The sequence below is a fragment of the Borostomias antarcticus genome (assembly GCF_949987555.1).
Source record: "Borostomias antarcticus genome assembly, chromosome: 12".
NCBI lineage: Eukaryota > Metazoa > Chordata > Actinopteri > Stomiiformes > Stomiidae > Borostomias > Borostomias antarcticus.
The window spans coordinates 2,813,960-2,826,460 of record NC_140245.1 but is presented as its reverse complement, the minus strand read 5'-3'; the positions used below and the strand labels follow the sequence as shown (position 1 = coordinate 2,826,460).

Below are 12,501 nucleotides of genomic sequence, written 5' to 3'. Positions count from 1 at the left end.
TCACGTACACACTCGTACAAACACACACACACTCCCACACACACACACACACACACACACAAACACGTAAAAGCACACACACATGGTAGGGTTTAACTGCTGACCTAAAGTCAGTCATCCCCGTGTTTCAAGTGGAGATTTTGTGGGAAGTGCAAGCTGATCCCAGATCTGCGCCTGTATGCAGCATCTGCCATGGTTGATATCAGCTAGCTTGGGGGTGTGTTGACCAGGTGCTATAGACTGTTTCAATGGAATTTTGCTCACAAGGGCAACGACGTGGTCCACGCAAACTTCAACAACAATCTACAATAACAGTCGAATGCCAGCAAGTCGAAAACTCTCTCAAAACATCCAAATTAACTTTGGGACCTTGTTGTTCGTTGGTGGGATTATTTATCTCAATGTTCCTGCCTTTGGGAGGCTCAAGAAATAGCTGTTTGTCTTATTGAACGCTAGCTAGCTGGCTAGCTATAGCGCCACTAACATTAGCTAACTTGGATGTTGAGATGGAGCAAAGTGGTGTTATTGTTTTGAATAGGAACATTCCAAGAAATGGTCTATACACCCTTCTTGGAGATACCCTAGCTCGGAAGGTCTATACCCCCTCCCTGGAAGTACCCTAGCTCTGAAGGTCTATACCCCCTCCCTAGCTCTGAAGGTCTATACACCCTCCCTGTATGTATCTCTGAAGGTCTCTCACCCTCCCTGGAGGTATCTCTGAAGGTATCTCCCCCTCCCTCAGGTACCCTAGCCCTGAGGGTGTTGAGGAAGGACTCTCTGGCCGTCAAGCTGAGCAACCGTCCGTCCAAGCGAGAGCTGGAGGAGAAGAACATCCTGCCGGCGCAGTCGGACCAGGAGAGGCTGGAGACCCGGCAGCAGATCGGTACCAAGCTCACACGGTGAGACACACACACACACACACACACACACACACACAGACATACATGCACGCACACAAACACACGCACGCACACACACACACACACACACGGGCATACATGCATGCACACAAACACACACATAGACACGTGCACACATGCATGCACGCACACAAACACACGGACACACACGCACACAAAAGCACACAGACACACGCATACACACATTCACGCGCACACACACACGGACACACACGCACACACAAAAGCACATGTGCGCACACACCCATGCACCCACACACACAATCACTCACACACACACACACACACACACACACACACACACACCCTGACGTCAGAGGGTTACTAGTGGGACTGTGCTTTCTCGGGGCCATGCAGCTGGCTGAGTGTTAGACGCTCGGGGGATACCGCACGCTGCCGTCGTCGTCCCCTGTCCTCAACGCTCTGACTGTTGAGCTGAACACTCGACGGTGTCGGACGGCGAAAGCGTCCGCTCCTTTACAACACGACCGTGACGAGGAAACGTCTCTCAGCGCCCCGATAACCGCTCGGCGGCCCCCGTGGTTGAGAAGGGGCCGACGCGCTAGCGCCCACGACGGTGACTCACCCCAAACCAGCTCCGTCCGTTTAGTCTTAAGCGCTTAAAAAAGTAAACCCCTCTTCTGAGAGGAAAAACTCCCAATCGTTTCACTTTTTAATGTCTGGTACAGTTTAGCCCTCCATCTCGTTACAGGAGAGGCGCAGAACACGAGATGACCCAGTTTCAGCCATGCATCATCCCTCCAACTTCCTCTCCCTCACTTCCTCTCTTTGTCTCCATCTCTCCATCTCTCTCTCTCCCTCTCTCTCTCTCTCTCTCTCCCTCTCCCTTCCTCGCTCTCTCTCTTTCTCTCTCTCCCTCTCTCTCTCTCTTTCTCTCTCCCTCTCTCTCTCTCTCTCTCCTCTTTCTTTTCTTCCCACTGTTTTCCTCCCTCGCTTGCTGAATCACCATGGTGATATATGCCAATCCATTATCACCCCACTCCTCCACACAGCAGCAACCCCCTCGGCAGGCTGTACACACACACACACACACACACTGCAATATTACACTCGCAGCCAATACAGACTAATCACGTTCGTACACACTAGGGCTGGTATTGGCAAGGACCTCACGATACGATGCGTATCACGATACATTGCGATATGATACAATATATCGCGATACATACTCTACATAATTTACTGAAAACGTTCAAACCCAGCTGAAAATACAACTCCATCCCCCGCTCTGATCCTGAGGGCAGAGGGAATGTAAGGACATTTTAAATCCGTTTAAAACATGAATAATGTATCTATGACTGAATTATATCTTTAATTTTCTATTTCTATATCTATTCTCTGTCTTGTTCTGTAGGCTATATTTTCCTTGTGCAAAAAACCCCCACAGACAATCAATATAGTGTTGTGATTTATTGCTGTATTGATTTTATTGCCCAGCCCTCTACTGTGTACACGCACGCACACACACACACACACACACACACACACACACACACACACACACACACACACACATCGAGAGGACATCATTGTCCAGTGTGTGGGTACCGATGAACATCGATCGGGCTGTTGCCAGCCGTTAGCGTCGGTGCGGCTAAGCGCTGTGTCTGTCGCTCCCTAGCTAGCAGCTAAGCGCTGTGTCTGTCGCTCCCTAGCTAGCGGCTAAGCGCTGTGTCTGTCGCTCCCTAGCTAGCAGCTAGCAGCTAAGCGCTGTGTCTGTCGCTCCCTAGCTAGCAGCTAAGCGCTGTGTCTGTCGCTCCATAGCTAGCAGCTAAGCGCTGTGTCTGTCGCTCCATAGCTAGCGGCTAGCGGCTGTTCAGTCTCTGCTCTGACGAGGTCTGGGGGGGGGCGTTGTCGTCCGGCGACCCGCCCGGAATTTAATTTCGCCCCGCTGTCGTTTTGTTGGCGCCGTAATTCAGTTGGAATCCGGAGGGGTGGCCAGGATAGGGGGGGAAGCGGGGGTTGTTGTTGTTTTGAGGGGAAAATGGAGAAGAAAACAGTGTCACATGAGGTGAGGAAGGATCTTGTGTAGGAAATAAGGTTTGGGGGAGGGATGAGAAAGAGAGGGATGAGAGAGAGAGAGGGAGGGAGAGAGGGGAGAGAGAGCACAGGGGAGAGAGGGAGAGAGAGAGAGCAGGGGAGAGAGGAAAGAGAGCAAGCAGGGGAGAGATGAGAGACTGAGAGAGAGGAGGGAGAGGACATCGTCAGCCCCGTCCCCCGCCGTGATTGGCACACGGCGGCATGTTCCCAGAAGGCCGCGTTGTCATGTTCCCAAAACTTGTCCTTTCCCCCGAGGCGCCGCAGTGTCGTCAGACCCGTAATATCCGAGCTATTCGCCGGGAGCACTGAGCTCCGGCAGCAGCCTTTGTGGCGGCCCTATCTGAATTGATGATGATAATTCTGTAGGAGGGCACGATGACCTCAGAGACCGCCTCTTTCCTAACCGCCAGCGAGGCGACTGGAACAAGAGGGATGTTATTCTACTGTAGACGACAGTTCATCATATTGGTGTTTTTCAGAAGACCTTGTATAATGTTATGATTGTAGCCACTGCAGGCAGGCGGTTGCCGAACTGGGTTATATAAATAAGAGCGACAATAATGACGACTTATGACCCTTTCACACCTACGTTGTTTAGACCGGACTTTCAGACTTTCCAGTTTGATCCGAACCAAATTGACAGGTGTGAACCCTCCTGGACCACGGTGAGCGGGTCAAAGACTCGGCCTTTGGTCCGACCTCAAGAGGTGGTCTCGGCTCGAACCAAGGTTCGCCGCTGCCTAATGTGAAATCAAGGGTTCGCACTTTCGGATCAAACAGACGCGTGTGCGTGTGGGATTCTGGTTCGGACCTTGGTCTAGACCTTTAGGTGTGAAAGTGCCCTAAGGTGAGATGAGGGTTTGGGGAAAGTCAAATCAGCCAGTCTGAGGAGGTTGTGTTGGTTTCAGCTGTGCGTGCATGCGTGCATGTGTGCGTTTAGCCGTGGCGAACAGCAGATCTCTTGAGAAGCGAAGGCTAGGCCAACTGTCAGACTCGTTGTCTGGTCCGGTCCACCCCTGACAGGCCCGTCCGAGCGTAGAGACGGGGGTACGGGACCCAGACGAGGGAGCAGGAGGCGGGCTGTAACTCCGGGGTAGCTCGGGGGACTCGGGCGCCGTAGCGGACGGGCTGCCATGTACGCTCAAGCCGAAGAGCGTCGTCCTTAAAGGGCACCGCATATGCTGTTTTTACCTACCTAAAATCGGTTTCTGGGGTCTCAGAAAAGTGAATTTTAATGTTCTATGCAGACAAACTCTCACATATCGCCCCTGAGCATCTTATTATTATCCTGAGCCTCTTATTACATCTGTCTGAATGGACTCCTGTGAAAGCCCCGTTGACCAATGAGATGGAGGGGGAGGGGCGGGGGAGGGGTGCCAATTTGTTCACGAAGAGTTGGGACAAGATGTAGCGATACGTGTGGATTTTTGCAGCCGAAAACAGAACAGCGATGCGGCATAATTCCTGATGTGACGCGCTCGACTAGGCTGGGAAAAAAATGGCAGAGTTCAGAGCGGAAGCAAACCTGGCCGCTAGGGCGGGACCTGGGCGGGGCTATGATAACGCTCCTCGATCTACGTCACCAAAAACGTCAGTAACAACGCGGAAAACTCTGAACATCCGAATGGCTTCCTGAAGGGTGGAGCTTCCAGGGCAGGAGAAAGTGTGCTGACTATAAACAAACGACTGGGTTGTTTGATATCAACTTTTGTACACTGGTAGGACCATCAGAGACCAACGTGTATATGATAAACACATTACCACATTGATTTAGCATGTGCGGTGCCCTTTAAAGTCCTGACGGCTAGGGCTGGGTATAGAGTCGAATTTCAAGAATCGATTCGATTCCGATTCACAAGTTTTGGAATTGATTATCACGATTCAATTCGATTCAATATGGATTAGGTTAGTGTTACTAAAACCGTTTTTTTTGTTGTTGCTGTAACCTTAATTACATGACTGCCAAGTTATGCAACACATCAATACTAGGGCTGGGTATCGATACTGATTTCCAAAAATGAATGAATGAATGAATCATTGAATGAATGAATGAACTATTCATTCCTTCATTTATTTATTCATTCATTAAATAAAAGATCGATTTTGGGATTCATGAATCGATTCTGAATCATTTGATTCAGAATCGATGAATCGATTTTTTAAACCCAGCCCTACTGACGGCCACAGCCACCGCCTCTGCTGGGCGCATCAGCCACGACGAGCTCAAATTAAAAACCCAATCTACAGTGACCTGGTTGGAATGTCATTTTCGCTAGTTGTTTCAGGCGCTTGGCGTCGGAGATAATGGAGATGATCTGAGCGATGGTGCTCTTCTCTCCTTGACATCACAGACACGATGAAAACATTGCAGGGCAGACGAGACCCTCCTCGCAGCCTAGCTTCTCTGCGTTCCCTTCTTCCTCTTGTTTACTTTACATAACATACTTTCTCAGACAGATTTCTCTAGCTCCTCAGTGCAGTACGTTAGCGGGAAACCAAGAGGCCATTTAGACGTAGCGAGCTGAGCAGTCAGAGCCGTTTGAGGGTCGGACCGTCGTTTTTTGTTTTTGTACATTTATATCGGCCCGTCACCGACGGGTTCTTCTTGCGCTTGTCGTGTTGAAGGAAGGGAATCGCCGTTACAACTCCAGTAGATCTGGCGCGTTCGTTCTTCACGGTGAAGTGTGGATGTGGAGACAGGCCCCCGCCGTGCTAACGCGCCAGACGGCGCTAGGCTAGCTGGGCTGTCTGTTCAGCCGGCGCCTGAGGCGTCTCTCAGGCCGTCAGTCAGATGGCGAGGCCGGGACGGAGTACTGAAAAGGGAGGTGTCAGCAGGGAAGTGACTAATGGGGCTAAACGAGGAGGAAGAGAAACTGGCCAGCCCCCCCTCCTCCTCCTCCTCTCCACGCCTGCAGTAGCCTAGCCTACGACTATGCTAGCCCAGAGCTACTTAGAGCTGTAAGATATTTCATACACATGTGGATCCTTAGGGGACGGGTTTTGCTCTTTGCCGGAGTCGGTTGAAGTCAAGTCATTTGTTTTTTGCGGTAGTTTGCTGCAGACCGACCGTGGTTGACCGTGTCGGGAGTTGACCGTGTGGTGAGTTGACCGTTGACCGCGTGGTGAGTTGACCGTGTGTCTGCGCTGTGTTTGTCCGCAGGCGGTTGAGTCAGCGGCCCACGGCGGAGGAACTGGAGCAGAGGAACATCCTAAAACGTGAGTCCAGTATGTACAGCAGATCTACACCCCCTCACACCCTACAACACTACATCCTCTCACTACACCCCCTCACACCCTACAACACTACACCCTAGGACACTACATCCTTTCACACCCTACAACACTACACCCTCTCACACCCTACAACACTACACCCCCTCACACCCTACAACACTATACCCTCTCACACCCTAGGACACTACATCCTCTCACACCCTACAACACTACACCCCCTCACACCCTAGGACACTACATCCTCTCACACCCTAGAACACTACACCCCCTCACACCCTAGGACACTACATCCTCTCACACCCTACAACACTACACCCTAGGACACTACACCCTAGAACACTACATCCTCTCACACCCTACAACACTACACCCTCTCACACCCTACAACACTACACCCCCTCACACCCTAGGACACTACATCCTCTCACACCCTACAACACTACACCCCCTCACACCCTACAACACTACATCCTCTCACACCCTACAACACTACACCCTCTCACTACACCCTCTCACACCCTACAACACTACACCCTAGGACACTACATCCTCTCACACCCTACAACACTACACCCTAGGACACTACATCCTCTCACACCCTACAACACTACACCCTCTCACACCCTAGAACACTACATCCTCTCACACCCTAGAACACTACACCCTCTCACACCCTAGGACACTACAACCCCTCACACCCTAGAACACTACATCCTCTCAGACACCCTAGAACACTACACCCTCTCACACCCTAGGACACTACATCCTCTCAGACACACTAGGACACTACATCCTCTCAGACACACTAGGACACTACACCCTCTCAGACACACTAGGACACTACATCCTCTCAGACACACTAGGACACTACATCCTCTCAGACACACTAGGACACTACATCCTCTCAGACACACTAGGACACTACACCTCTCACACCCTAGGACACTACACCCTCTCACACCCTAGGACACTACATCCTCACACATCCTAGGACACTACATCCTCTCACACCCTACAGCACTACACCCTCTCACACCCTACAACACTACATCCTCTCACACCCTAGGACACTACATCTTCTCAGACATACTAGGACACTACATCCTCTCAGACACACTAGGACACTACATCCTGTCACACCCTAGAACACTACATCCTCACACACCCTAGGACACTACATCCTGTCACACCCTAGAACACTACATCCTCACACCCTAGAACACTACATCCTCACACACCCTAGAACACTACACCCTCTCACACCCTAGAACACTACATCCTCACACACCCTAGGACACTACACCCTCTCACACCCTAGGACACTACATCCTCACACACCCTAGGACACTACATCCTACAGTATCACACACCCTACAACACTACATCCTCTCAGACCCTGGGACACTACATCCTCACACACCCTAGGACACTACATCCTACAGTATCACACACCCTACAACACTACATCCTCTCAGACCCTGGGACACTACATCCTCTCACACACCCTAGGACACTTCACACATCCTAGGACACTACATCCTCTCACACACCCTAGGACACTACATCCTCTCACTACATCCTCTCAAACACCCATTAGTCAGTAAAAAAACCCATAAAGATCACCTCCTTTCGCCCGAAATGTTTTCTTGTTCCCGCTGACATGGACCATCCCCGCCCTCATGCCATTGCCTAGCTGTTACGCAAGGCCGCTCCGCTTATTTCAAAGGGCCTATTTTTTTCCCCGAGAAGCCAGTGGCATATGTTCCTCCTCCTCCTCCTCCTTCATCTGAGCCGGGCGCTGGGGCCCAACGATTGGCAGAGGGAAGGGGGTAGAAAAGGAGGAGTGCGTCTTTCTTTTACGGAGCCCCCCCCCGCCGTCGGTGCCCCCCCAACCACGTTACTACCATTGCTGGCTTAATAGAGCTCTCTTCTATCGAGAGAAGCAGTCTGTGTGAGACCAGAACCTCAACCTGAGTCCCGGTGCGCCGGGGGCGTGGAAGGCTGCCGTGTTTCGGAGCAGTATTTGACCGCGTGGTTTGAAGTCCCGCGTGGTTTCAGTCCCTCTCCGGGAGCTGGGGCGGCCTGGTAATTGGCTTGGACTGGAGCCAGGAGTCAGGAAAGGAGCTCTCTCTCTCTCTCTTCACCTCTCTCTCCCTCTTCCTCTCGCTCTCTCTCTCTCTCTCTTCCTCTCTCTCTCTCTTTCTCTCTCTCTCTCTCTCTCTCTCTTTTCCTCTCTCTCTCTCTCTTTTCCTCTCTCTCTCTCTTTTCCTCTCTCTCTCTCTCTGTCTCTCTCTCTCCCCCTCTCTCTCTCCCTCTCTCTCTCTCTCTCTCTCTCTCTATCTGTCCCTTGTGAGATGGAAGCTTTTTGTCCCAGAAATACTGGATGTGATGTTGGACCTGATACAGCTTAAATAAATCAGTCCCTACATCAACATGAATATGAGAGAGAGGGGGGAGGGAGGGAGGGAGAGAGGGGAGGGGGGGAGAGAGAGGGAAGGGGGAGAGAGAGAGAGACATGCAAATGCAAGTACTTCTACAAGCAGGCAGCGGATGATAAACAATTCAATTTGGCGCTTTAGTAAATCCAGTGGGGGGGGGGGCGGAATGTGAAGGAGACGCGCGTGCTCCGCGTTCTAACGCCACGCTTTTATGCAAACGAGATCGCCGCCGGGAGGAGGAGGAACGGCGTTCAAAACTCTTCCCCGCGCGACCCCCCCTGACCCCTCTCCGTCTTACCCCCCCCTCTCCGCAGCCCGCAACGAGCAGGAGGAGCTGGAGGAGAAGAGGGAGATCAAGAGACGACTGACGCGGAAGGTAAGGGGGGGGGGGGCGAGATGAGGGAACGTGTGGAAAGATCAGCAACGGGCTTCAGTCCTCCCGTTCGACCCCAGCTGCCCCGCCCCCTTTCCCCCTCTCCCCCCCCCCAGGGCAGCGCTTGTCCTCGGTGCCCTTGGCCCCGCCCCCCTTCCCCCCACCCCCCCCCGCGTGAGGTGTCAGGCCTGTTCCTCTCACCTCAGATTGCATAGCAGCGCTCCCCCCCGCTGTCCTCTGGAGTGTAACGCCTCCTCCCGCGTGGCGCTGGCCTCACTCAACTTACAGACGAGCTTTTTATCCTCACTACTCTGGTAGAAGTACCCTAAACCCTGCCGCTCCGCTCCAGAACGGGTCACAGTCGGTGGGAATCGCTCATCGTTCACCTCAGCACCTGTTAGATTTTTAGTTTGCTCCTAGTTTGCTCCTAGTTTGCTCCTAGTTTACTCCTAGTTTGCTCCTAGTTTGCTCCTAGTTTGCTCCTAGTTTGTTCCTAGTTTGTTCCTAGTTTACTCCTAGTTTGCTCCTAGTTTGTTCCTAGTTTGCTCCTAGTTTACTCCTAGTTTGCTCCTGGTTTGCTCCTAGTTTGCTCCTAGTTTGCTCCTAGTTTGTTCCTAGTTTGTTCCTAGTTTACTCCTAGTTTACTCCTAGTTTGCCTCCAGCACTGGATTGTGCTCTTAGTCACTTGTTTTACAAAGGAGACGCACTTGTGAGTTCTGGCAAGTAGTAGTACATTGGCTTTTCCTACGTTAAAGGCAATATATTGTTAGTTGCTTTGGATAAAAGCGTCTGCTAAATGACTGTAATGTCATGTAATGTAATGTTGCTATAGAAAAAGAATCCTAGTTGTCCAGCTCATTTAGAGTCTGTGGCAGATACACAGCCAGGGCGTTGTTGAGCACCCCCCCCCCCCACCCCACCCCCCCGAAGAGACAAGATCCGTCACATGCCAACGTACAGTGTAATGTTCATTCTGTAATCACAGTGAAATGGTACTGCTGAATAGATATTATGTTGTTTTCCGCATGGATATATTTTGTACATGCTACAGCTAATAGATAAGTGACCCCCCCCCCCCCCAAAAAAAAATCCCAACAAGAAATGCCCCCCCCCCGCATTGAGGGGTCAAGCTTCTCGGGGGTGTTGACCAAGCTCTGTCCCTCCCTGACCCCCCCCAGCTGAGCCAGAGGCCCACAGTGGAGGAGCTGCGCCTGGCCAAGATCCTGATCCACTTCAGCGACTACGTGGAGGTGTCGGACGCTCAGGACTACGACCGGCGGGCCGACAAGCCGTGGACCCGGCTCACCGCCGCCGACAAGGTGAGCGGCGCTGTGTCCGCCAAGCCGGGTCCGGGGCGGAGCTTACGGCAGGAAGGGGGGCTGTGTGTTTTTGTTTTTTTTGGGGTTCGCCGTGCGGTGGCCCTTCCCAGTACGGCGCCGTCATGTCCAGCCCTTCTGGTATTCCTGAACATATCTGTTTCTTCATCTATTAGATTCACCCCAACAAAGAGGTACATGGGTTCGAATCCCATCCCTTCCCTCCCAACCACCTCCCTGTAGCACTGACATTGGTAGCAGCTGTATTGCAGGCAGGCCTGTTCTAGACCTAGTCCTCTCCCCCCTTCAGCTCGGTCTCAGAATCAGAATTTGAATCAGAATTTGTTTATTGTCAGGTAGTTTTACAACATACTAGGAATCTGCTTCGGTCAATGGTGCAAAACATTAGATAACATTAGACAGGGTGCAGGGACGAGACAGGACAGTGCAACACTTAATTAAACGTAAAAAAAACAAGACAGAACAGGGCGCGCCAAAACGCCATGGCCGCCTTTTGCGGCGCCATCTTGGACAAAGCGGCGTAGAGGAGGAGGAACGACAGAGGGATTCGTTTTCCTCTCCTATGGCGGCTCAGCTGTGCCTCAGCTGTTTAGTTTCTCTGTTTGTTTGTTTGTTTGTTTGTTTGTTTGTTTGTTTGTTTGTTTGTTTGTTTATTTATTTATTTATTTATTTATTTGTTGGCTCTCTGTTTATAACACCCAGGAATGTTCCTAATGATTTCCATCTACAGTATCTGGGAGGAGAGAACGCCTCTCTCTCTCTTATCTCTCTCTCTATGTCTCTCTATATCTCTCTCAATTCAATAAACTTTATTGGCAGGAAATAGTATGTAAATATTGCCAAAGCATAGTACTAGTTAAAAATGAGTTTTTAATTAGGTGGTTAAGAGGGATGAGATTCGAACCCATGTACCTATTTGTGGGGATGAATCTAATAGATGAAGAAACAGATGATATGTTCGGGAATACCAGAAGGGCCAAGTACTTAAGAGAATCTCTCTCTCTCTCTCTCTCTCTCTCTCTCTCTCTCTCTCTTTCCGTATATATATATATAAATCCATCTCTCTCTCTACCTCTCTCTCTCAGTCAAAGCTGTGATGTCAGGGGGCAGGAAGTGGCCATATTCAGAGCAGCCCAGAGGCACATCTGAGCGTGGCTTGGGATCGTATCAGTGCTGTGAGGTTGCACAATCCCCCCCCCCTCTCCTCTCCCCTCCCCTCCCTTCCCCTCCCCTTACGTAAGAGACTAGCGTCCCGGGGCGAGCCAGAGGCCCCTTCAGCCTGGAGCCGCGTTCGTACGCCGTGCGTTCGCCAGGCCGACACACGGGGGCCAATCAGGACACTGATGTCGTCCGAGACGCAGGCGCTTCCTGGTCAGACGGGCCTCTGACATCAGCGCGTACGTGTGAGGGGGGAGGGGCTTATCAGGACAAAACAAGCCCAGCCTCTGGTGCGGTTCCTGGGGGGGCGGGGGGGGCGGGGGGAGTCCGGGGGGAGTCACATCTGGCCGTTTGCTCAAAGGACAGATTGATCTGGGTCATGAGAACCGAGCAGAACTCCTTGACGGGCGTAAACGGTCCGTGAAGCGCTCTGAAAGGATTTGGCTCCAGACTGAATGACTGTGGTTTGTTTGCGTGCTGACACCCCGCATGCACACACGCACGCACACACACACAAACACACCGTTGTCCTGTTTGTCCTCCACAGGCAGCCATACGGAAGGAACTCAACGACTTCAAGAGCAACGAGATGGAAGTGCACGAGTCCAGTCGCCATTTAACCAGGTGAGCTGCATGCATGAACACATGCTTTCATTCAATTACATTCAATTACATTCAATTACATTCAATTACATTAGCAATTTATCCCAAAGTGACTTACGATAATTGTATTTAACGTAGGAAGTCAGTGCACTACTACTTTCCAGAACTCACAAGTGCATCTCCTTTCTAAAACAAGTGACTAAGAGCATAATCTAGTGCTAAGGTCAAAGTGCAAGAGTCAACAACTGAACAGGTCGCTCAGAATTTTTTTTGGGGGAAAAACAAAAAACATAATGATGAATTTGTAGTCTCATTTGAGATAATGTGTCCAATACAGTATATGGGATATTTAGACAGTTTGATTTTTTTTGTCTTGT

At 51.2% G+C, this 12,501-nt stretch overlaps 1 protein-coding gene across 1 annotated transcript in view; it reads left to right on the top strand.

Moving 5' to 3' along the window:
* LOC311316566 (phosphatase and actin regulator 1-like) overlaps positions 1-12,149 on the top strand; it is a gene marked incomplete at both ends in the record, with an annotated part of 29,653 nt that extends 17,504 nt beyond the window's left edge. The window contains 5 exons of the mRNA XM_084447449.1: positions 743-899; positions 6,142-6,197; positions 8,968-9,029; positions 10,205-10,345; positions 12,069-12,149. Of these exons, the coding sequence (XP_084303575.1) occupies positions 743-899; positions 6,142-6,197; positions 8,968-9,029; positions 10,205-10,345; positions 12,069-12,149 (497 nt within the window). The remainder of the gene's footprint in view (positions 1-742; positions 900-6,141; positions 6,198-8,967; positions 9,030-10,204; positions 10,346-12,068) is intronic.
* Positions 12,150-12,501: the final 352 nt, after the last annotated feature.